The 25,210-nt window shown below is 53.8% G+C and overlaps 1 protein-coding gene across 6 annotated transcripts in view; it reads right to left on the reverse strand.

Moving 5' to 3' along the window:
• Positions 1-5,457: 5,457 nt before the first annotated feature.
• The window catches only part of DCAKD (dephospho-CoA kinase domain containing), a 38,137-nt gene continuing 18,384 nt past the window's right edge, over positions 5,458-25,210 (reverse strand). For all 6 annotated transcript variants that reach the window (XM_054459094.2, XM_054459092.2, XM_054459091.2 and 3 more), the window contains exons 2-5: positions 16,971-17,200; positions 16,384-16,587; positions 12,178-12,265; positions 5,458-6,776 (exon numbers count right to left, since the gene is read on the reverse strand). In XM_054459094.2, the coding sequence (XP_054315069.1) occupies positions 6,485-6,776; positions 12,178-12,265; positions 16,384-16,587; positions 16,971-17,082 (696 nt within the window). In that variant the 5' untranslated portion in view covers positions 17,083-17,200 and the 3' untranslated portion in view covers positions 5,458-6,484. The remainder of the gene's footprint in view (positions 6,777-12,177; positions 12,266-16,383; positions 16,588-16,970; positions 17,201-25,210) is intronic.

Below are 25,210 nucleotides of genomic sequence, written 5' to 3' on the forward strand. Positions count from 1 at the left end.
CGGGACAGCTAGGGGGGTAGTGCTGGCAGGGGAGGAGCCTCATTCTTTAAAAAGGGCTCTCAAAGCACTAAGCCTGAGGCTCACAGTCTTCCCCTAACCTCTCCTCCCACCCAGAGGCCCTGTCACTTTGGCAGAGCAGACATTTAAAAATGCCAGGCTAGGCATTTGACTCCAGTTCCCTTGGGGGCTCTTGGGATGGGAGCAGTGTTGAGCATGGGAAAGGAGACTCCCACACAAACTTGGCCCCATCTTCTTCATGCTGGTTTTGAGTTTCCTCCCCTCTCCCATACTTCATTTGTTCCTCACAAATGCTCTGGGAGGTAGAGGGTGTCAGCCGCATTTTACACATGGGAAAACTGAGGTTAAGTACTTGACTAGCAACATGTAGCCAGGAGAAGGCAAAGCCTCAACTACAGCCCAGCTGTCCTGATTCCCCCCTGCCACAAGGCTGGCCTCCTGGTACTCAGCTTGGCAAGGGTCAGGAGCCCTTGGTGACCTTTTTCAGATCCCTCCGGCCTCCTTGCCTGGCTGCAGCCTTGGGATCATGGCTCTCTCACTCTCCACCCCTGGTACTGGAAAAGTGGCTTCTCTTTTGGTTGTGCACAGATGCACTTGGGCTGGGGGTCAGGACTTTCCCTGATGAAGCTTGACCAGGGTCCTGGGGTCTGTCCAGCCCCTGCCAGAGACTCTGGGGATGCTGGCTGTCTGCTGCTTTCCCTTTGGTATTTTTCAGTGGCTTGGTTGTGTAGCCTCGAACTCACTGTCTCTCACTTCGTTCTAGAGCCTATTTTATCCCCTAGCAGGGTGAGAACTAATATCTGTGGAAAGTCACTGTGTGCCAGCCCTGGGCAGGGTGCTGTCCCTCCATGCTGTTGACCCCACAAGGTGAAGGTTAAGCCCCCATGTTATGGGGGACTCCGAGGCTCAGGGAGCATAAGTAATTTCCCCAAAGTCACCCAGCGGGTAAGGGGAGTTCCTAGGACGGGGCCTGGTCTTCCTGACCCCAAGTCCTTGCTTTGAGCTCACTCCACCCATCTGCTGTCTCCATCAGACAAGCCAGGTGGGGGCAGGGGCCAGACAGCGCAGGGCGCGGCGGGAATCAGCAACGAGGACCCTCCCGGGGAACTTTTCCCATTGAAAATCTGTTCCCTCGCGGCCACGGGTGATGTATGGCTGGAGCTGATGAAAAACGTGCAGTGGAATGGAGGAGGGCGGCGCGGGCGGCCCGGGCGGGGGCAGCGTGGCATTGAGATTCCGCGGGGCGCGGGGTGCGGCGCGGGCCCTGACACTGGCCGGGTAATTGATCTGGAGGTGCCAATTTGCAGCAACTAAATATTTGGTTTCTGCCTTTGCCCGCTCCGCGCTCTGCTCAAACAAACTTCAATTAAAAGCGAAAAGCGAGGGGTGGGGAGGCGGCTTGCCCGGGTCCCTGAGGCCCGATCGATGGCGCGGAGCCCGCGGGCTGGCGAGCGCGGCGCGCCGGGCGGGGACACGGCGGACGTGGGCCGGGCGGGCGCCCTCTTCCGGATCGCCGAGCACCGGGCGCCCGGCCCGCGGGAGGCAGCGCCCGAGGGTGGGATGGCGGAGGCGGCGCTAGGAGCCCGGGAGCCACGGCTTCAGCTCAGCTCAGCTGAGCGGAGGGGTGGCCACCGTATGCCAAGAGGGGGTCACACACAGGGCCAACCCCAACACCTCCACCGCGGAGTGTGAGCCTGTGTACTAGGCTAGAGAACCCAGGGAAGGAGGGGTCGCGGGGCGCTGACCCTGTTCTCCCTATGCGCCTCTCAAAACAAACTTTGAAGATGGCCTTGCTGTTCGGTGCAATCACTCAGGTCTTTCCTGAGCGCCACTGGGTGCTGGGTGCACTGGGCTCCAAAGCCCGTCTCCTCTTCCATGTCTGTCCACCCCTTTACTCTTGGGTTGGCCAAAGAGCTGCCAGTGAATCCATCCCAGGACCCAACCTTGGAGGGGTCTGAAGGAGAGGGCTGGGAATTGGGAGAAGAGCAGTGAGATCCTGGGGGGTTGGAGAGGGGTCCTGGGAGGTGGCCACAGCTTGGAGCAGAGGAGGAGATCATTGGGTCACAGTTGGGGTTTTTTTGGGTTCAAGACAAACAGCAACAATAGTCGTTCACTGGGTGAAGTTAGCCCACAGGGAAGTTTCTCTTCCTCAAGGATCTTCCACTCCATTGAGGGTAGAGGGGAAGGGCTGGGAAGAAGAGCTCACCGCTGTGCGCCAGGCAGAGCATCTCTGGTCAGCCGGGTAGGGCAGCCTGGGGCACAGGAGCAGTTCTGGGAGAGATGTGATGGGAGGAGGTGGGGCTGGCAAAGAGGCATCCAGGTCGGCATAGAAGGCAGAGGTAGACTCAGATCCAAGGAAAGAGAAGGGGAACTGGGGTCCTTTCATCTGAGCGAAATTTTCTTGAGGGCCAGAGGCGGGAGCTGAGGCAGAGGAGCTGGGAAGGTGAGGGAGGGGGACCTTGGCCTCTCCCACATTTCTGTGCCCCACCTTCTGGGGTGGAAGACTTACTCGTTCGCCAGATGAGGCTGCTGCTAGTTCACTCAGCTGTGGGCTGTGGCCCCTTTCCACCCCACTCCCTGTCAACCCCTTCCCCTGTCCTCCTAGGTACCCCTTGGCCCACAGCGGGCTGTTAGAGCACAGGTCTTGCTTGTGTGGACCCTAGCCTCCAGGCCCTCAGACGCCCACTCCTCGGTGCACAGGGCTCTGGGAGAGGGTGGTCCTGCTGTCTCAGCTTCTTATCCCTTTTGACACTAAGAAGATGCCTCACTTTCTGGACCCTCATCCACACTCAACTCCCAGCTCTGTCTCTCTTAGTGGCTTGGGGCACCAATCTCCCCATCACACAGAAGTTGGATCCAGAGCTCCACATGAGGCTGAGGATGAGCCTAGGGCTGGCCTGTCCCTAGGAGCCTCCCCACCCCCCACCCCTCAGGGGTGGGGGGCTGCAGCACTCCCAGCCTTCTGCCTGAAGCCCGTTCCCAGCCTGCAAGCTGGGCTCCTGCTCCCTTGAATTCCCTCCCTCCCTCTCCCTTCCTGAGCGCTGAGCTGTGGAGCAGAATGATTTCCTGTAATTGGCCAGCAATCCGGCCGCCCGACTTGTTCTATCGACATGCTGGTTAGCTGGAAATTGTATTGGAATCTGAGTGACTGGGAGGGGAGGGGAAGGTGGGGAGCAAAGAGAGGCGATTTGGGTCCCAGCTGGGTGCAGCCTCAGTTCTGCAGGTGGGATGAGGAACTATCAGCCACGTCTCTCCTGGAACGAGCAGGACAGCAACCTATAGCACCACATCACCTCCTTCCTTTTGCTCCTTCTCTCCCACCATGTCCGGGGGTCTCCCTGCCCACTCCTATATGCCCCCATGGGCTGAAGTCATCACTGCCATCGCATTCCCCCTCCTGCTCTGAGACTGTTTCCTTCTGACCTAAAGTGCCTTGGTGAGAACTAGGGGCGCTCAGCAGCGCGCCTATCCTGCTCCCATTCGATTTCTAGCCATGGAGGCTCATCATGGAAGGTCCCAAACTTTTCCCTGCCTCTGCCCTGCCCCCCATGAGGAGAGAGAATGAACATTTGAAGAAGAGTTGTCAATTACTAAAGAGCCAAAGTGTATAATGGGGGCAGTGCAGATAACCGGAGGAGCACTGTACTGGGACTCCAGAAGCTTGATGGTTATACCTGTTGGTTACTTACGCCCCTTGGCTCAACCTCTGAGCCTCCGTAAAATTCTGGACCTGTCTCCCTCACACAGCTGGGAGATTTCAAGGGGATAACCGGAAAGTGCTTTGTAAACTGTGAAACTGCGAATGACCCTCGGGCCAGTCGGGCCTGGGGGTGGGGGTGTTTTAGAGGCCTGCCTGCGCCCTTCGTCCCTCGCCCAGAAGGCGTGTGCGTCTTCACCCTCGCTGGTGTCTTATTGCTCCGCGCCGGGTGCTAACGCCCAAACTGAGGGAACGGAACGCGGAGGCTGCAGGGTCCCGTCGCCGTCGCGGTGGGTGGGCAGGGGACACACCCTTTGGCACCCAGGGCCCGCAGCCCAGGCTCAGAGGACTTGGGCGAACAACTCACCTTTTAAGTTAGCGCTTGGTGTCAGGCAGAGCCTCCGCGCCCACCTGGCCCGCGCTCCCGCGGCAGCTGCTCGGCAGGAGTCTGAGGCCGCCCGCGGCCCGGGAGGAGGAAGATCAGGCCGCTCGGCGAGCGCCCGCCGCGGAGGCCCGGCCCAGCCCGGGAGGGTGCTGCCACCTGCCGGCCGAATGGCAGGCCGCCGGCTCGGGCGCGGGCCTGGGTCCCGGAGGCCCGACCTCTGCAGTTGCTGAGCGGCCTCAACTTCAAGTCCCCTTCGGAGAAAGTAGTCCTTCTTTTAAGGCCGCCTTGGAACCCCAAGGCCGGGAAGGGGATCCCGGGGCAGGGAGGCAAGAGGAGCTGGAGTGGGAGCTCTGGCGAGGCCCGGGCAGGGCAGGGCTGAATCCGAGGTTTCTCCACACCTGCCATGCTCTGACATTCCTGCTTCAGACTCAGCTCACTGGGTCAGGGAAGAAGTTAATTCTCCGGAACTTTACAGTTTGCTAAGGGTTTTCAGTGTCCTCCACTATGAAGCCTTGCGATGTATGAGTAGAAACTAAAGGCAGGAGGTCACATGGCAAACGGAGCCGGAACCCGAGCCCAAGGTCCAACCCCAGGCTCCAGCTCCTCCTGACAAGAGGCTCAGGGCACAGGAGAGAGTTCAGAAGCCTGGCTCTGCAACCTGGACCAAATCCATCTTTCTGAGCTGGGATGGAAATAATCAGCGTTATGTTAACTATAGGGCCTTACACATCCAGCAGTGCCTGGCCTGCTGCGGATACTAGGAAGTGCCATTTCCTCAATTATTGGGGTGACAGGGCACTGTGGGGGCCCGTACCTTCCCTCTCCTTTTCCCCTCCTGGCGGATCGCACCAAACCGAGGAAGCGGCAGGCTCCTGCCACCCTCATCCTGCCTGGCCACCCACCCTGCAGCCCACCACTGCCTTACCCCGCCCTTCTTTGCCCCTTAGGGGTTTGCAGCAAGTTAATGAGCTAGACTCAGCACAAGCGGCTCTGGGAAAGGGGGCACTAAGTATGGCCACCACAGCATCTGCATCCGTCACACTCATTTCTAGCCTTAATAGGCTTCTGACTGCAGGATCAACACATCAGCAGGTCTGCAGGCCCTGGCAGGGAAGGCTTATGTCTGCACTGGTCTAATTGGGTTGGGGAAGGCAGATGGGTAGGCAGGGCAAGAAGGTGTGACACTGCCTCAGCCCTCTACCCACCTCCCACAAAGGTGCCTCGGGCCTGGCTGCAGTCCTCCTGGGACCCAGGGAGAAGCCTGATGGCAAGTGTACCTTCTGGGGCCCTCACCTCCCCCTGAGCTCCGGGAGGACTCCAGCCCAGTGTGGGAAGAAGCCAAGTCTGGGAATCTTGGTTGGGCTGGGGCATTTCAGATCAACACACTTTATTAAACACCAACAGTGGGCCAGGCTCTGCACTAACAACACAGAGATGAATAAGACACTGTTCCTGTCCCCAGAGGGCTTACAGTCTAGTAGGAAACACCAGGCAAGTTTCGGCTAATTACTGTACTGTTGGATTAAGGTAAAACATTGAGGGGGAGTTGGTATCCTAGACCACCTAACCCAGCCTGGGGCTTTAGACAGTGCCTGAACTGAGAACTAGTTGTAGGTTAAAAAAAAAGAAGAAGAAATAAAGAAAATAAAAGGTATCCCAGGCCAGGAGCAGCAGGTTGAAGGCACAGAGGCAAGAAACAGCAAGGATGGTGTACACGGAATACCAAGAGGTACAGGCGAGGAGTAGGGGTGGGAGGCAATAAGCAGGATGTGGGAGCACTGCACAAACCCTACGTGGGGAGAGGGGTCTCCCAGAAGAGGCTGGCCCTGCCTGGCTACGGCGTTACCCACGAGAGAATCCTTGCTGCTTGCTGGCCAGGAGCTCAACCTAGGGGAAGGCCTTGTTGACTCTGTTTGAACATGGAAACCCTTGCTCCAACATGATTTCCCGTGGTCCACTGAGGAGGTTTAGGCCATAATGGGGTAGGTGCTTAGAGAGGGTTCAAGCCCAGTGAACCCTTGGCCTCCCAGCTCTGAGGAGGGCCACAGAGCCAGTATTCCCTACCCCCACCCACAGAAATGTATAGCAGTCTCTGACTGTTGCTTTCACACACCATCACGGTTGCTGTTCTGTAGGTGCTGCTCGGGGAAGGTGGGAAGGACAGCAGGCTGTTTCTTGACCTCAAATAGGATACACTCCAAAGACGGGATGGCCTGGCACAGAGGCCCAGCCCTGATTCGGAGAGTCCGTGTTTGTGTGTGTGTGGGTACGTGTGTGTGTGTGTGTGTGTGTGGAGGGGGCTGGGAGGAAACAGGATGTGTTACCTGGCTTCAGCCTCCAAGGAGATAGATGGAGGACTGGGGCTCCCTGCCTTGAGTGCCCCACTAGGCGTAAGGCAGAAGGTAGCGGGTGAGCAGGTAGAGGAGGCTGGCAATGGCAGCGAGCCCTGTGAGGACCCCAAGCCTCAGCGGCAGGTACTCCAGGGAGCGCTCCAGCTCGGCGTGCAAGAGGATGACCTGGCGTTTGGTGACACTCCACTCGCCCGAGTTGTCTAGGACATGGCGGGCCATGCGGGCCTTGTCTGTCAGGGGCAGCTGGGCATTGATGCGGGCCTCTGCGTCCTTGCGGTTCAGGCTGTTCCGCCGCATCAGCCGCGCCAGCTGTGTGTCCCGGTCGCTAAGGATAGGGCAAAAGGGCACTGTAGGTCCTGCCTCCCTCTCACCCCAAGTTACAGGATAGGCAGCCCTGCCAGGCCCAGCCTGAAACAGAGAGCATGGGGACTGGATCTTCCCTCCAACCCTACCCTGCTCTGGGCTACTTAGGGTCCCACAGCCAGGGAGGGAGGCTTGGAAGCTCACTGGCTGCCTCCCACCCCACCCCACTCCACTCACTGTGAGGACCCCAGAGCTCTGTGGGCTACGGAAGCCCCTTAATACAAACAAGGGGGGAACTTTGGCCACAGCTCTTTTTTTTTTTTTTTTTTTTTTGTTGTTGCCATCTGGGGTCTCTTTGCTTTGCTATTGGACCTGAGATTCCCCAGTCATAAGGTGGGAAGATTTCATCACCTGGAACCAGCTACATCCTGGATCCCTGAATGGGTGACCTTTACTGAAAGGCCTATGCCTATGAGCTAGACGCTTCCTGCAGTTCCCCTGGGGGCCTGGGCCTTCAGTATCAAAAATATCTCCTTGGGCCATCACAGAGACCCCTCTCCTTGCTGCTACACCCCTCCCCCAAACATTACAGTAAAAAGATTGTGCTGAGATGGTATCTGTTGTGCTTAATGCCACTGATGATGTGGGACAGACAAGCCCAAGGTGCTTCAAAGAGGATCAAGGACATGAGAATTGGACCCCCTTAGTTGTGGGACAGGATTCAGCACTGCAGATTAGGTTGGACAATACCAAGTCTCCCAACTCCAAGAGAAATTCAAAGAATACCTCCTTCACCCACCCTGAGGTCACCATCTGGGTCCTTCCTCAGGAAACTCCCTCTCTTGCCTTGGGCTACAGTCAGTCCTCTGGAGCGGGGTTACCTCTAACACCCCTCTAGCTCTAAGAGCTACTTCAGCCCCTCAGTGAGAACAAGAGCAGAAGGGGTTGCAGCAGCTGTTTTCTACCATTTGGGGTCTTTCTGCCTTGTCACTAGGCCTGAGTTTTCCCAGTTATAAAATGGAAGAGTTTGATCACTACATTTTGGTTCCTTCTTTTTTTTTTTTTTTTTTTTTCCTGAGACAGTCTCACTCTGTTGCCCAGGCTGGAGTGCAGTGGCGTGATCTTGGCTCACTGCAACCTCTACCCTCCAGGTTCAAATGATTCTCCTGCCTCAGCCTCCTGAGTAGCTGGGATTACCGGTGTGCGCCACCACGCTCAGCTAATTTTTTTTTTTTTTTTTTTGAGACGGAGTCTCGCTTGCCCAGGCTGGAGTGCAGTGGCACAATCTCTGCTCACTGTAGCCTCTGCCTCTTGGGATCAAGAGGTCTTCCTGCCTCAGCCTCCCTAGTAGCTGGGATTGCAGGCGTGCAACACCATGCCCAGCTAATTTTTGTATTTTTAGTAGAGACGGGATTTCACCATGTTGGCCAGGCTGGTCTTGAACTCCTGACCTCAGGTGATCCACCCGCCTTGGCCTCCCAAAGTGCTGGGATTACAGGCATAAGCCACCGTGCCTGGACTTTTTTTTTTTTCTTCTTTTCTTTTTTTGAGATGGAGTCTTGCTCTTTCACCCAGGCTGGAGCACAGTGGTGCGATCTCGGCTCACTGCAACCTCCGCCTCCCAGGTTCACGCAATTCTCCTGCCTCAGCCTCCCGAGTAACTGGGACTATAGGTGCCCGCCACCACACCTGGTTAATTTTTTGTATTTTTAGTAGAGACGGGGTTTCACCATGTTAGCCAGGATAGTCTCGATCTCCTGACCTTGCGATCTGCCCGCCTCGGCCTCCCAAAGTGCTGGGATTACAGGTGTGAGCCACGGCGCCCGGTTGTTTTTTTTTTAAATAAATATAGAGACGAGATCTTGCTGTGTTGCCTACACTGGTCTCAAACTCCTGGATTCAAGTGATCCTCCCACCTTGGCAGTTTGGTCCCTTCTTAGGGATTCTGGGAAGCAGACCAAGTGAGGCCAAAAACAAGTGCAGCCACTTGCCATGAAAATGAATTACACGAGTTATAGATTTCCTCTGTTACGGGGTCAGTGTACTGTGGCCATTGTGGGGCCAATATCCACTTGGCTGAGAACAAGGACTAAATCCAGCCTTCATCAGGGAGACCACATATCTGTGGGTGGGAGAATCTAGTGTGAGAATAGAGATGGCCTGGGGCTCCCAGTAGGTGCACATCCTCCTGAAGGTGTGGCCCAGACCACAGAGCCTCCTGGATGTGGGGCAGCACCTCCGACAGCCCTTCCTGGGGCTCAGAAATGGTCCCATTCTAGTTAGTCTAAGACTTGGTACAATTTGTGGTAATAGGATTTTTACCCACTTATTCCACAATCGACAAATTTTTCAAAAACATGAAATTGGCTGGGCACAGTGGCTCATGCCTATAATCCCAGCACTTTGGTAGGCCGAGGAGGAGGATCACTGAGCCCAGGAGCTTGAGACCAGCCTGGGCCACACAGCAAGACCCAATCTCTACAAAAAATAAAAAAATTAGTCAGATGTGATGCTGCATGCCTGCAATCCCAGCTAATCAAGAGGCTGAGGTGGGAAGACTGCTTGAGCCCAGGAGGTTGAGGCTGTAGTAAGCTGTGATTGTGCCACTGCACTCTAGCCTGAGTGACAAAGTGACACCCTGTCTCAAAAAAAAGAAACTGGCATGAAATCATGTTTTGGTATAATCACACTCCAGGAGATGTCCTAAGTAATTTCAAATGCACCAGGGGTAGTCTTTCAGTTAAGGAAATCCACAAGGGAGTCCTTATTTTTGTAAAGCCTAGATCCCTTTGGTGAAAGGCATCACCACCTCTCTGGCATCTCTCAAGAGTTATACACCCACACCCACTGAAAGCAGGGCATGAGTGGCACCCAGGACTCTGGCAATGGCTCCTCTGGCCAGTGAGTGGGGCTGAAGGTCTCCTGGAGAGCACACACAATCAACAAAGCCCCACTCACCCACCAAAACCCATGGCCACCTCTGCTCTCGGCAAACAGACCAACCTCAAAGAACAGCACAGGAAGGGCCGGGCGCAGTGGCTCATGCCTGTAATCCCAGCACTTTGGGAGGCTGAGACAGGTAGATCACAAGGTCAGGAGTTTAAGACCAGCCTGACCAACATGGTGAAATCCCGTCTCTACTAAAAATACAAAATTTAGCCGGGCATGGTGGCGTGCGCCTGTAATCCCAGCTAATCAGGAGGCTGAGGCAGGAGAATCACTTGAACCTGGGAGGCAGAGGTTGCAGTGAGCTGAGATCACGCCACTGTACTCCAGCCTGGGTGACAGAGTGAGACTCCATCTCAATTAAAAAAAAAAAAAAAAAAAAAAAAGCAAAGCACAGGAAGGACAAATGGCCAGAGGTGGGCGCGAGGTCATCTGGCGACTGCACATGCAGGTGTCGGCCCCTGCTCTGTCTTCTCAACTACACTCTAAGATCCTTTTTTTTTTGAGATGGAATCTTGCTCTGTCACCCAGGCTGGAGTGCAGTGGTGCGATCTCAGCTCACTCCAAGCTCCGCCTCCCAGGTTCACACTATTCTCCTGTCTCAGCCTCCTGAGTAGCTGGGACTACAGGCAACCGCCACCATGCCCAACTAATTTTTTTTTGTATTTTTAGTAGAGACAGGGTTCAACCGTGTTAGCCAGGATGGTTGCGATTCTTCTGACCTCATGATCCGCCCACCTCGGCCTCCCAAAGTGCTGGGATTACAGGCATGAGCCACCGCGCCCGGCCTTTTTTTTTTTTTGACGGAGTTTCATTCTTGTTGCCCAGGCTGGAGTGCAATGGCGCGATCTTGGCTCATTGCAACCTCTGCCTCCTGGGTTCAAGCAATTCTCCTGCCTCAGCCTCCCAAGTAGCTGGGATTACAGGCATGCACCACCATGCCTGGCTAATTTTTGTATTTTTAGTAGAGACGGGGTTTCTCCATGTTGGTCATGCTGCTCTCGAACTTCTGACCTCAGGTGATCCACCTGCCTCAGCCTCCCAAAGTGCTGGGATTATAGGCGTGAGCCACTGCACCCAGCCTTTTTTTTTAGATGGAGTTTTGCTCACTCTTGTTGCCCAGGCTGGAGTGCAATGGTGCAATCTCTGCTCACTGCAACTTCCACCTCCTGGGTTCAAGCGATTCTCTGGCCTCAGCCTCCCAAGCGGCTGAGATTACAGGTGCCCGCCACAACGCCCGGCTAGTTTTTATATTTTTAGTAGAGATGGGGTTTCACCATGTTGGCCAGGCTGGTCTCGAACTCCTGACCTCAGGTAATCCACCCACCTCGGCCTCCCAAAGTGCTGGGATTACAGGCGTGAGCCACTGCACTCGGCCTCTAAGATCCTTTAAAAAAAATGTTTTTATCCCTAGATACAAAATTCCAATCGTGCTACTAAGGCAAAGAGAATTCCAGGTCTTTGTGGGGTCTGCCTGACCTTAGTTGACAGCCTCACAAACAGGGAATGAAGAATCCAAAGAGGCTGCAGGTTTACTCACATAAGGCAGCACGGCCCAGTGGGGGAGCTGAGAGGATGCCTGCGTCCCTGCATTGGGCTCAAGAGATTCAGACTGGGCTTTCAACGACAGCTCATGGGGACCCAGGGGGAAAGGCAGGGGGATTTTCAGGGCACTGAGCACTCCAGGCTCCGCCTCCAGCGTGCTGGGAGCCTCCAATGCCTTAGGCTCTTGAGAGCCAACCTAGGCCCAAAATACCAGCAGAGCCAAGTGCCCACCTATGTGTCTGCTGTACTTGTGGGTGGCATCCGGGAAGCTTCTGGGTGGCAGAGATACCCTGCGGACTCATCTACTCTCACCCCACTGGGACAGGGACTCATTTTCCCCTACAGGTTGATCCTCCTGTTTGTCAAACCTGGATTCTGGTTGGCTCCATGTCCTGGGGAATTCTGAGAACAAAGCGCCTTCCTTAGCTGGGCTGACAGTCCCTTCCACAAAACCTTCTGTTCGTAACAGGTGTTGCCAAAGGGTGACCCTGGACACATTCTGTAACTGCCCCCTCTTTAATTTTATCTTCAGTAACTCAGGAATATCAACACCTGTCCTGACCACCTCCCACTGAGAGGTAAACTGTGCAAAGTAATAAAGGTGCTACAGGAGGAAGAAGGAGCCACTGAGTAACAGTGGCCCAGGGCGAGGCCAGGCATCTGGGCTGAAGTGCCTGCAACGGTCAGCAGGGGGAGCGCTCCCCAAACACTAGAGAAGCCCGCAGGCCGTCCCTTCCCGCACCTGCCCCCAGGACTATCCACATCAGGCACAAAGGTTGGTTTCTACAGACCCTGAGCACTGCTGCCCAAACCCCCATGCCTCTTGGCCGCCCGGTGGGGAAAGGGGAAAGGGCAAAGTGCAAAATGATGTGGGCTGTTTCCCAGATACCCCCGTGATCCTCCCTTCCAGCCAGGGCATGCTACACACTCACCAGTATACTACCACGGTGTGCTTCATGTACTTGAGCAACTTCTTGGTCTCAAACAGCAGGGGGATATCCAGAATCACGTAGCGGTATCCTGGGGAGAGGTTGGAAATCCCCCAAGTTCAATTCTGCAAGCACACACTGAGGACTGATGATATGCTGGGCCCTACAGTCCAAAGCGCCCAGCAGAGGGGCAGGCCTTCCAAGGACACATATACCCTGCACACTGGCCGGTTCCAATGCCACGCAGAGCAGAAGGCTGCAGAAAATCATTTCTGGATAGCTGAACAGGGAGGACTTTGTAGAAGGGCTGGCACTTGTGCTGCCCTTGAAAAGTTGGGGGGCAAGTCTTTTGATACTTGAAAATGAGAAGGTGAAGGTGAGGATTCCATGAATGAGGACCACCATAGCACAAGGAGAGGGAGGCTCTACTGTGAGGGCTGAAGCAGAGGCCTCAGGCCATGTGAGGCAAGGAGGTGATCAGGGCAGGCACTAAGGGTTTAGTTCACCTTGATCTTAAATCTCAAGTTGTTATTTCTCAGAAAAAAACAAACAAACAAACAAAACACCCAAAAGATAGGTTCTTCCCAAAGAGTCAGGTGCAGGCCCAGCCCTGCTGACAAGAGCCAAGGTGGGCTGTCTCTACCAACTCTCCATGAGAGGCTCACGTGGGGGCGGCAGCAGCAGAAAGAAGCTGCTTCTCCCATTAGAGGCAGACCTACAGCCAGGGTAAGGCCTGGATCTGGAGGCAGAGGGGGCAGTTATGCCTAACACTGTATTACACTCCTGCAGTGTAAAAGGCACTGGCTGGACCTCCCACTACAAGCCAAGGCCAGTCAAGGGCAGCACCCCCACCCACTGTGAGTGAGCACATCCGTAGGCTGCTGTGGGCTACACGTTCCTCGTTCTTTTTAGGTCAGTGACCCCTGTGCATGTGTACAAAGCTGGGAGGGCTCCAGGAGCGCAAGAAGGGTAAGGGACAGGGAAATGCTTCTCTGTCCAGAGACCCCTGGCCTGGCTGGGGCAGGAGACTGCACCCCTGGAGCATCCCACTCCAAACACTTCCAAGCACAGAACCAGACACATATCACACCAATTCCAGGGGTGTCACGGGAAACTTGCACTCAAAGTGATGTAGGGACAATGGGGGTGGGGGTGGCAATCTCAGCTGCTTGGTTTCCTGTTCCCCAAGACCTGCTGCTCAGTAAGCCCAAGAGAAGCCCACAGTTGAACAAGGAGGTTAAAACCATGGGCTCTGATGACACACCTTGGTTGATAGCCCCCCACTTCCCCACCATGTGACCTGGGTCCCCCTTTTGTGTAAACCTCATCTGTGTAAATGAGTAAAAAGAATACCTACTTCACAGGATGATGGTAAAGATGAAATGAGCCTTGAATATATGTGAACCATGCAGTACCCTTCACCAGTCCCTCGCTAGGTGCCCCAAAATGATAGTTACTGTTGCAGGGGGAGGCCAGCAGTGTGGTGCGCCCCCCTAACTTGGAGCAGAAGCCAAGACCAGATCCTCTCAGGGCCTCTTATCTCCCTTTCCTATTCAGCTCCCATCACTTCCTCTCCCCTTGCTGTCCTTTCTCCGGCCCCTCTGGGGAGTACGTGGTCAGCTCTTTGGTTCACCAGCAAAGGGCTATTCAGCTGTCACATCCCTCCTGCCTGATAAGCTCTGCAAACCATCCTGACTCTATTAAGACATCCATCTGCCTACACAGAGAAGTCCCCAACAGCTGGTGATCTTATCTGACGTTTGATTCTACCAACTTTGACAGTTGTATTTGTTATACTCATCAGGGAAAAACTGGGACTGTGGAAGCCACAGCTGTCGTCCCCATTTTTCACCTTATCGAGCTCAAAAGGGCTCTCTGGCTTTTATTTAAGTGGTGGTGGTTGGGGAGGCGGGAGGCTGGGTGGATGACACAGTGAAAGAGCTTTGGAGCCGGTGACATTATCCGATGTTTAATTTCAGAAGGGGAGAGCCACTGCCGCCTCGAAGCCCTGCAGATGCACCAGTAACTGGCCTGGGAGAGATTGCAGAAAGGGCAGGAATGAAAGGCAGATGACTTCACTCTGGGTGGGGGACGGGAAGGACACTGGCACAACATAGGAGGCAGCACAAAGAGTCCAGATGGAGGACTCTTCTTGAGGGAGGCAGGGAGGAGGCCTGCGGCATGGTGCTGAGATGGAGCGCACACGCTGGTTCAGCAGGGAAGATGGGGGAGCCAGCTCCAGCCCGGCCGGGAGGGGGCTGGGGTCAGCATCATGGATGTCTGTCGAGTCATCCCTCTTTTGGAGGGAGGTATTGGCCAGAGGGGGATGAGGGTTGGGGGAGGTTGCTCACTCAAGGCATGACAGAATAAGGGGCTTGGCCATGGTCACAGTGTAAAAGGCTCCCCCAGCCAGGCACAGTGGCTCACGCTTGTATTCCCAGCACTTTGGGAGGGCGAGGCAGACATATCATGAGGTCGGGAGTTTGAGAACAGCCTGGCCAATATAGTGAAACCCCATCTCTACTAAAAATACAAAAGTGAGCCAGGTTTGGTGGCATGTGCCTGTAGTCCCAGCTACTCGGGAGGCTGAGGGCAAAAGAATCGCTTGAACCCGGGAAGGGAGGTTGCAGTGAGCCAAGATCGCTCCACTGCACTCCAGCCTGGCTGACAGAGCGAGACTCCATCTCAGAAGAAAAAAAAGGCTCCCCTATACCCTTGCGGAAGGAAAGTCTCAGTGTAGTGACTGAGAGTGGGGTGACGGGCAGCCAGGCCTTCAACTCGGAGGCCCAGGCTGGAGGCCACATGTACCAAAGGCTGGCATGCAAATCTCCAGCAGCCCTAGGCCAGCCTCTTGCCAGATCCCAAGCCACCGCCCTCTGTTCTCACTCCCACTTCTGGTGACTGACCCCATCCTGGAAAGTAAGCATCAGGCCACCCCTGTGCAATGCTGTCCTGAAGGACATGGCTTAGGCCAGGTGTGGTGACTCATGCCTGTAATCCCAGCACTTTGGGAGGACAAGGTGTGAGGATTGCTTGAGGCCAGGAGTTTGAGACCACTTTGGCCAGCATAGTGAGACCCCATCTCTAAAAATAAAATAAAATAAAATAAAATAAAATAAAATAAAAAAGAACAGGGCTTGAACCATGGCATATAGCTTGGAAGAAGGTTCTTGCCAACTGGCCCCAGGCCCCTGCTTTTCAAATACTCCCCTCTTTTCCATCTGGGCACTGCCTGGCTGTCCCCGCACCTGTACCTAACTCTCCATGAAGCCCAAGCTGCAGAGGACAGTCCCCACTTAGCACCCTTCCCCTACCCACCCTGACCATCTTGGTCCCTTCCCAATTTCCAGTCTACAAACTTGCTTTCCCAGATGGCTCAGCCAGAACCAAACCTGCCCCTAACTGCAGTTTACATGTGTGATTAACTGACTGACAGTCACTGACTTGGACCCTCAGTCTTCCTAACATGCTCACGTTGGATTTTTTCTTTTTTTTGAGACGGAGTCTTGCTCTGTTGCCCAGACAGTCTGAGTATAGGGTGCAATCTCGGTTCACTGCAACCTCCACCTCCCAGGTTAAAGCGATTCTCCTGCCTCAGCCTCCCGAGTAGCTGGGATTACAGGTGCACACCACCATGCCCAGCTAATTTTTGTATTTTTAGTAGGGATGGGGTTTCACCATGTTGGCCAGGCTGGTCTCGAACTCCTGACCTCAAGTGATCTGCCTGCCTTGGCCTCCCAAAGTGCTGGGATTACAGGCATGAGCCACTGTGCCCAGCCTCATGTTGGATTATTATCCCCGCTGCACAGATGAAAAAATGAGCTGAGGGCTAGATCACTCAATGAGGTCACACAGCTAGAAAGTCAGGGTTGGGATTTGAACTCAGATCTATGGCTCCATTATTCACCAGCTCTTATTACTCCCATCCCTACTAGAAAAACCAACTTACTTCCTGGGCTCATGGCCTGAAAGCCTCATGTGTCTCTTCTCATTAAACTGTCAGCCTCCTTAAGAGCTGAGGGAACGTGCTTCTTTCCTCTGGGGCTGGTACGGGGCTCTGCATGGAGGGGATGCCAGTAAGCAGTATGAACTCATCAGCTGGGATAACCAGCTCCCCTACCCTGGTCAAACTTTCTGCAGAGGAGAAGGGCCCTGGCCCTGGAAGGAGAGGGTGTTGCCCCCAACCCTGCCCCAGGCCCCGGCACTTACCCCGGAGGAAGTACTTGAACGTCTCCTTCATCATCTCCTTGCGGATCTCAGGGTGGGTGATGGCGTTGAGCAGCTGCCGCCGGTCAGGCTGGTTAAAGATCAGGTCCCCCAGGACCTTGCGATTTATGTCGCCGTTCTCCAGCAAGACCTCAGTGCCGAAGACCTCTACGATGCGCCGGTGGGCAGGGTATCCTGGCTGCACGACTGTGGCAGGAGGAAGAAGCTGGGTCACTCCCTGAAGCTTCAGGGCCAGCCAGAGGACCTCAGTGACCAGGGGCAAAATGATGGGGGAACTCGGGTGCTTCTTTCAGGTGGAGCAAAAGCAAAATGAGGGTAGAGAAAGCAGTGAAGGAAAAGAGCAGAGTGTACAGGATCCCTTGTTCTGGTAATGGGGTACAGCTGGGGGATTTCTAAAAAGAGAAAACAGAAGAGCAGAGAAGGCAAGCATGGGGCAGAGATAGAAGTCAGACCAGGGTCGACAGGAGCCTTCCCCTCCTCTGAGACTTATAAAAAAAGGAGGAATGGCAGAAGGCCGGAAGCACGGGGAGCTGCTGTGCACGGCCCCCCAACCTGCCCCTCCAACTCACCGTGCCGGGCCATCACGTCCACGTCAATCACCGCACAACCCAGCTGCTGGAACACCTGGATCACTGAGCTCTTGCCTGAGGCAATGCCCCCTGTCAGGCCCACCAGAAACATCTTCCCAGCAAAAAGAGCTGTCCGCAAGACTACGGAGCCAGGAGCCACAGATCACTGGAGAGCAGGGCAAGCGTGGCTGATGGGGGCGGTCCACCAGAGGAGTGCCAGAAGGACCTGCCTGGGAGAGGCCAGCAGGCCTAATCAGTTTGGGCCAAAATAATTGGGAGAGAGGAGGCAAAGGAAGTAAAGGGAGACAGCTTGGCTGGAGAGGGACATGCCCTGAGCCTGGTGTGCACTGGGGACATCTGGAGAGGAGAAACCCTCCAGGAAAGGCCTCCAGTATTTTAAAAACACTCACAAAGAAGGCAAATGTGGCCGGGAGTGGTGGCTCACACCTGTAATCCCAGCACTTTGGGAGGCCAAGGTGGGTGGATCACCTGAGGTCAGGAGTTTGAGACCAGCCTGGCCAACATGGTGAAACCCCATCTCTACCAAAAATACAAAAATTAGCTGGGCGTGGTGGCGTGCATCTAGAATTCCAGTTACTCAGAAGGCTGTGGCAGGAGGATCGCTTGAACCTGGGAGGTGGAGGTTGCAGTAAGCTGAGATCCCGCCACTGCACTCCAGCCTGGGTGACAGAACCAGATTCCTTCTCAAAAAAAAAAAAAAAAAAAAAGCAAACGAACAGTATAAATTCAGCAATCAAAAGCTGAACAGGCAGGGCAAGGTCAGGTGCTGTTAGGCAGCATGCTTCCTGGACGAGGCAGGATACCCTTGGAGGCCAACTTCCTAGAGGTAGGAGACACCTGTCTCTCTGCGGTGGACCCACAGCACTCTTCAGATGCCCACAGGTCCCCCTGGCTTTTACTTTCTAGTCTAGGAGATTGAGGCTCAAAGGGAAGAAATAGCCTGCCTGCAGCCATCCACGGAAGTTGCAGGAGAGACCGCAAATAGAGTCCAGGTGCCTGGGCCCTCTTTTGCCCCAAGGCCTCCATCCTGCAGAAGGTCCCATGGATCACTTCCCCTTGAACGCCAGCGCTAGGACTGCCTGGGTGGCTGGTATAGATGGAGACGCACAATCCTCTTGGCCCAGATGGGGAACTGAGCCGCAAGCAGTGGCTCGGCAGCCACTAAGCCCGAGGTTTAGAAAAGTACCACTCTTGCCAAGAAGGAATGTGAGGGAAAGGCCAGGAGGCTGGGCGACGCTAGTGGTGTGACTTTGAGCTGGCGTCGTGGTTTGTGGCTTCCTCAGACCAAGCAGCGGCAGCACGGCACAAAGGTTGGGGCATGGCTTCTTCACACCCAGCTCCTCCACTCACATGCACTGCAACCCCGGGCAAGCCGCTTGCCTCCCTGAACCTCAGTTTTCTCATCCATAAAATGAGGTTTAGGATCATAAGACTGCCTTGGCTGGGCGTAGTGGCTCACGCCTGTAATCCCAGCACTTTGGGAGGCCAAGGCAGACAGATCATGAGGTCAGGAGATCGAGAACATCCTGGCTAACACGGTAAAACCCCGTCTCTACTAAAAATACAAAAAATTAGCCAGGCCTGATGGCGGGCACCTGCAGTCCCAGCTACTCGGGAGGCTGAGGCAGGAGAATCGCTTGAACCCAGGAGGCGGAGGTTGCAGTGAGCGGAGATTGTGCCCCTGCACTCCAGCCTGGGTGAGAGCGAGACTCCGTCTCAGAGAAAAAAAAAAAAGAAAAAGAAAATGCATCTGTAGTCCATGGCATGTTGCTTGATAAATGGTAAATGTCCCAAAAATGGAAGTGAGGATAGTGATACAGGGTGAAAAGTAGGAGTTACAGTTCCACTGCAAGGCATAGAAAGGAAAAGACAAGACTTTCATGAAATCATGTCCCTATTCCTCCAACCTCAGACTATCACACCATAAACTTTTAAAGAGTCATGGTGCATTTTCTGGAGTAAATAAGGTTACCATGTCTTGGACTTTGTTCCCAGGCTGGAAGCAATTAAATCAAAGGCCAGGTCTCTCCCACCCTTCCTTCAGCCTCAAATCACTTCTCCAGGACTGTAAAATATGCCATAGGACTTTTTTTGTTGCTGTTAAGCAGCAGATTTACTGTCCTAATTACACTTTGCTTGAGCTTACACTGAAATGAGTTTGCCTCCCGTGAGGACACACCAAATGACAGGGGAGGCAGCTGCTTGGATGTGGCTGAGTTGGTGCTTGGCTTGAGGCAGCAGGGGACCAACCTAGAAACTGAAATCTGCCACTGCTCATTCTCACCCCAGAAAGCCAGAGGTGGAGAGAGGAAACTATCCACCACGGAGTCATCATCCAAATGGAGAGAGCTAGCTATATTATTCAACTATTTAACAATCATTTCTAGGCCACGCACGGTGCTCACGCCTGTAATCCCAGTGCTTTGGGAGGCTGAGGCAGGAGGATTGCTTGAGACCAGGAGTTCGAGGTCAGCCTGGGCAATATAGCAAGGCTCTCTCTCTATTAAAAAAAATAATAATTTCTCCTCAATCTCTCTGTGGCTGGTGATATCCCTCTAGGTCACAAAAAGGACACGGTTCAGTTGTAAAAACAAACAAACAAAACAAACAAACAAAATGTCAGCCACTCAGCTGAAGTTTTGAAATAGAAAATCTAGAAAGAACTTTTTTTTTTTTTTTTTGAGATGGAATTTCACTCTTGTCGTTACCCAGGCTGGAGTGCAATGGCGCATCTCAGCTCACTGCAACCTCCGCCTCTCAGGTTCAAGCGATTCTCCTGCCTCAGACTCCCAAGCAGTTGGGATTACATGCAGCCATCACCATGCCCAGCTAATTTTTGTATTTTTAGTAGACATGGGGTTTTGCCAGGTTGGCCATGGCTGGTCTCGAATTCCTGACCTCAGGTGATCCACCCACCTCAGCCTCCCAAAGTACTGGGATTACAGGCGTGAACCACCACGCCAAGCTTCAAGAGCTTTTTTTTTTTTTTGAGACAAAGTCTCACTCTGTTGCCCAGGCTGGAGTGCAGTGGTGTGATCTCGGCTCACTGCAAGCTCTGCCTCCTGGGTTCACGCCATTCTCCTGCCTCAAACTCCCGAATGGCTGGGATTACAGGTGCCCGCCACCACGCCCGGCTAATTTTTTTGTATTTTTAGTAGAGACGGGGTTTCACAGTGTTAGCCAGGATGGTCTCAATCTCCTGACCTCGTGATCTGCCCGCCTTGGCCTCCCAAAGTGCTGGGATTACAGGCGTGAGCCACGGCGCCCAGCCTGCAAGAGCTTTTTTAATCCCCACCCTACTGTTGTCTGTAAAGTAATGACAGTCTGTTTCTCTCCACCAAAGCCCAGTCTGGAGGAATGGGACTTCAGACTAGGCCAGGACTAGTGAACGGGAAAGGGCCAGGTTCCCTGATCTCTCATCACTGCAAGCCACAGTTACTAGGTCATCCAACCTTGCCAGGCTCAGCTGAAGGAGCTGGAAGACCATCCATCCCCCTGTACACAGATACCCAGGCCCCTCCTGAGACCTACTAAATCAGAATCTTGGGATGGAGTTGAGCGGGAAGTTCTTTTTTTTTTTTTTTTGAGACAGTGTCTCACTCTGTTGCCAGGCTGGAGTGCAGTGGCGCGATCTCAGCTCACTGCAACCTCTGCCTCCCAGGTTCAAGCGATTCTCCTGCCTCAGCCTCCCAAGTAGCTGGGATTACAGGTGCCCGCCACCACGCCCGGCTAATTTTCTGTATTTTTAGTAGAGATGGGGTTTCACCATGTTGGTCAGGCTGGTCTCAACTCCTGACTTCAGGTGATCCACCCACCTCAGCCTCCCAAAGTGCTGGGATTACAGGCGTGAGCCACCGTGCCCGGCCTTTTTTTTTTCTTTTCTTTTCTTGAGACAAGAGTCTCTCTATGTCCCCCAGGCTGGTGTGCAGTCGTGCAATCTGGGCCCACTGCAACCTCTGCCTCCTGGGTTCAAGAGATTGTCTTGCCTCAGCCTCCCGACTAGCTAGGATTACAGGTATGCATCACCATGCCTGGCTGATTTTTTTGTATTTTTAATAGAGACGAGGTTTCACCATGTTGCCTAGGCTGGCTCAAACTCCTGACCTCAGGTGATCTGCTCACCCAGGCAGTTCTGATGTGTAACAGCGCTCAGGATAAATTCTAACTCTTCTTTTACAGCAATGGAGACTGAGGACCAGAGAAGGGTCCACCAGCAGCTATTATCAAAGGCTGGATGGAATTCAGGGCTCCTAACCCCTAGTCTAGACCCCTGCCTTTAATGTACTCAAAGAATGAAAAATTAATTTACCTTTAGACTAATGAGACAAAGTAAGGAAGATGAATCTGTTTGTAGGCAAATCAATTCAGAGCCAAAGAGAAATAATTTCTTGATTATCATACTGTTTTCTTCCTGCAGAATGCGGGGTGAGGGGGTGTGTGGACAATGGCCAGAGCACAGATGGAAATTCCAGCCTCCAGGGTTACCTAATGAGTATCCTCCCTTCTCAGTGCCTTGACCGAGTGTCTGTGGAAATAGACCAACAGCTGCTTGGCCTCCATCAGGAAGGCCAAGGGGACAAAGGAGCACACGCCCAGGGAGGCTCCGGGTCCCCAACTTAAAAGGCCTCGACAAATAACAGCTGTTCCTGTCCAACAAGCCCCTCTGTAGCTCATTCCTTCACTGACCATCCACTGAGCTCCTCTGTGCTCTGCAGGAACAGTGGCAGGGACCTCTTGGGTAACCAGAGGAAAACACAAGTCTTGCCCCTTGGGAAAACTGGAGAGCTAGCTAGTACCAGATGAAAACATCTGAGAACAGAGCGCTGACAGGTGAGCAGGAATGGTCAGGTGGTGCTGGCCCCGGGCCTGCTGTGTGAGTGCCTTGCCACTCACTCGGCTGCACACAGATCTACTGGGATCTGCCAGGGAGGAAGCTGCAGCCCACAGTGCTCCCAAAGCTCAGCAAGGAGGAAATGGAGGCTTAGGTACCCAGCGGCCTCCAAGTCCCACCTAGACCTGCCAGCAGCTCCCTGTCAGGCCCACATGAACAAATGACCACCTTTGATCACCTGTGTTCATGACCCTCTTCCTGCTCTGGTCAAGTCATCTCATTCTCCAGAATCCGATCTGGCTTCCCACATTCCACTGCCACTTACACAGAGGCAGTACATTCCTCACAGCAAGTGCTAAACCTGGCTATAATCTGAATTTACTGCCAAACAAAAGGTACAGACACCCAGGCTCCATCTACCCCAGCCCACTGAATCTGAATCAGCTAGGCCCAGAACCATGGCTAAAATGAAAGGCTGTGGACTGGAAGTGGAAAGTCCTGGGCCCTGGTCTCTGAATTCTGTGATAAAACTACCCATGTGACTGCAGGAAGTCTTCTCTCCAGCCTGGCCCAGGGTGGTAAGGACTCCATACAAGAAACAGCTGAGCCCCGGGTGCCTTCCCTCCTCTGAGCCTCAGTCCCCACACTTGTGAGAGGGGCTGGACTTTCAGTGCCAGGAACGGTGCAGCTCCCCAGGGAGGCTGAGAGTCACGCTGGTGATTTCTTCCTCCGCTTCAGTGGTTCAGAGCTCTCCTGGGAGTGGTGAATAAATGCTCCCCTGGGGCCAGGTGCGGTGGCTGTAAGGCCAAGGTGGGCCGATCACTTGAGGCCAGGAGATCGAGACCAGCCTGGCCAACATGGTGAAACCCCATCTCTACTAAAAATACAAAAATCAGCTGGGCGTGGTAGTGCATGCCTGTAATCCCACCTATTTGGGAGGCTGAGGCAGGAGAATTGCTTGAATCTGGGAAGCGGAGGTTGCAGTGAGCAGAGATCATGCCACTCTGGACTCCAGCCTGGGCGACAAAGTGAGACTCCGTCTCAAAAAAAAAAAAAAGGCCGGGTGTGGTGGCTCATGCCTGTAATCCCAGCACTTTGGGAGGCCAAGGTGAGAGGATCACCTGAGGTCGGGAGTTCGAGACCAGCCTGACCAACATGGAGAAACGCCATCTCTACTAAAAATACAAAATTAGCCAGGCATGGTGGCGCATGCCTGTAATCCCAGCTACTTGGGAGGCTGAGGCAGGAGAATTGCTTGAACCCGGGAGGCAGAGGTTGCGGTAAGCCAAGATCGTGCCACTGCACTCCAGCCTGGGCAACAAGAGCGAGACTCTGTCTCAAAAAAAAAAAAAAAAAAAAAAAAGCTCCCCTGGCAAACCAAGGGATGACATTACTGTTGGTGGCCTGGGAATCTTCCTCCTCAACACCAAAAGCTGTTCACAGAACTGGCTTGGCTGGAGGCGGAAGGACACCACCAAGTCCACAGTAACAGAGAAGGAGCCAATGCACTGTGCAGGAGAAATGGAAGCTGGATTCTGGAACCAATCCCAGGTATGGGATTCATCAGCCAAGGAGGAGCCAGAAAGAAAAGCAAGCCTCCGATCCCAGGAAAGCCACACCCCATCCTTTCTTTCCCTCATTGTCCATGTCAGTGAAAGGCAGCAGGGTGCAAAGAAAAGGGCAAGGAGTTTGGGTTAGAGCTGGTTGCCTGCGCCCCAACTCTGCAGTGAAGCTCTAAGGCCTGTTAAATGACGATCAGATTCTATTGTGCTCCATAAGTGGTGGGCTCTTTTGCATCGGGTGTCTCCAAATTGCCTCTCAGTTTTTACTTCTTGGGCCCAGTAGCCCCAAGAAGAGTAAGTACATTCAGAGAATGGTCTGTCTTAGAATCTCCTCTGGCAGTGTTTCTCTTAGGGAAAAATTAATGAGCTAAATAAAGCCCTGCTGCTCTGGGAGGTCTGGCCAAGTTCTAATCCCACTAGGCCCACTCTGTTAGCCTAAGCCACCAGCACCTGTGCCCTGACCACTCCAGTAGCCTCATGACCTGACCCCCTAGTCCCTGCCTGGCTTCTCCCCAAGGTAGCCAGGGTCATGGCATAAAGGAGTCATCTGATCATGTCACTCCCATCTAAAACCTTCACTGCCTTCTCCCGCCTCCTCCTGGCCCTTCACACAGGTCTCCAGGCCTGTGTGACTCCCTCAGTCACTCCCTGTCCATGATGCCTGGTGCCTGTCACACTGATCTTCCTTCTGTCCCTGAACATGTGGGTTCTTTTTTTTTTTTTTGAGACGGAGTCTGGCTCTGTTGCCCAGGCTGGAGTGCAGTGGTGCGATCTCGGCTCACTGCAACTCCACCTCCCGGGTTCACGCCATTCTCCTGCCTCAGCCTCCCAAGCAGCTGAGACTACAGGCACCTGCCATCATGCCCGGCTAATTTTTTGTATTTTTAGTAGAGACGGGGTTTCACTGTGTTAGCCAGGATGGTCTCAATCTCCTGACCTCGTGATCCGCCCACCTCAGCCTCCCAAAGTGCTGGGATTACAGGCGTGAGCCACTGTGCCCAGCCACATGTGGGCTCTTTTCGACCCCAAAGCCTCTGTGCTGGTGTTCTCTCTGCCAGACTCACCTCAGGGCTAACTACTCTTCAGTCACCCTGTACTCACTGTGTCAACCAATCAGACACCAGGCACGAGAAGAGGTGGTGGGGGGAGCAGGGGAGGGGTAAAACAATAAACTCACAGTACAAGTAAGTGTGGTGGTGGTAAGTGGGTAAGTGTATCAAGAGCAATGGGGGGCCGTGCATGGTGGCTCACGCCTGCAATCACAGCACTTTGGGAGGCCAAGGTGGGAGGATCACTTGAGCCCAGGAGTTAAGAGGCCAGCCTGGGCAACAAAGCGAGATCCTGTCTCTTAAAAAAAAAAAAAAAAAAAGCTGGGCATGATGGCATATGTCTGTAGTCTCAGCTACTTGAGAGGCTGAGATGGGAGGACTGCTTGAGCCCAGGAGTTGGAGGCTGCAGTGAGCCATGACTGTACCATTGCACTCCAGCCTGGGTGCAGAACAAGACCTGACTTAAAAAAAAAAAAAAAAAAAAAGAGTGACAGGCACATCATTGTCTGAGCCAGGACCTGAAGTAGCATGGGAGCAAGTCACATCCCCTTGGAGGAGCCTCATCCAATCCCCCAACCCAAATAAGGCCCCTGCCATCTCTCACCACTCCTTTTACTTTCCCTCCTTTGGACTCCTCATGCTTTGGACTTTTATTTCTGTTCATGTGACTTTTTTTTCTTCTTTGAGACAGGGTCTCACTCTGTCACCTTCTTCCCTTGGGAGAGCTCAGGACTTATGTTGGAGGCAAATTCTGTTGCTTCTCATCTCCCATTCAAC

Source organism: Pongo pygmaeus, chromosome 19, assembly GCF_028885625.2.
Source record: "Pongo pygmaeus isolate AG05252 chromosome 19, NHGRI_mPonPyg2-v2.0_pri, whole genome shotgun sequence".
NCBI lineage: Eukaryota > Metazoa > Chordata > Mammalia > Primates > Hominidae > Pongo > Pongo pygmaeus.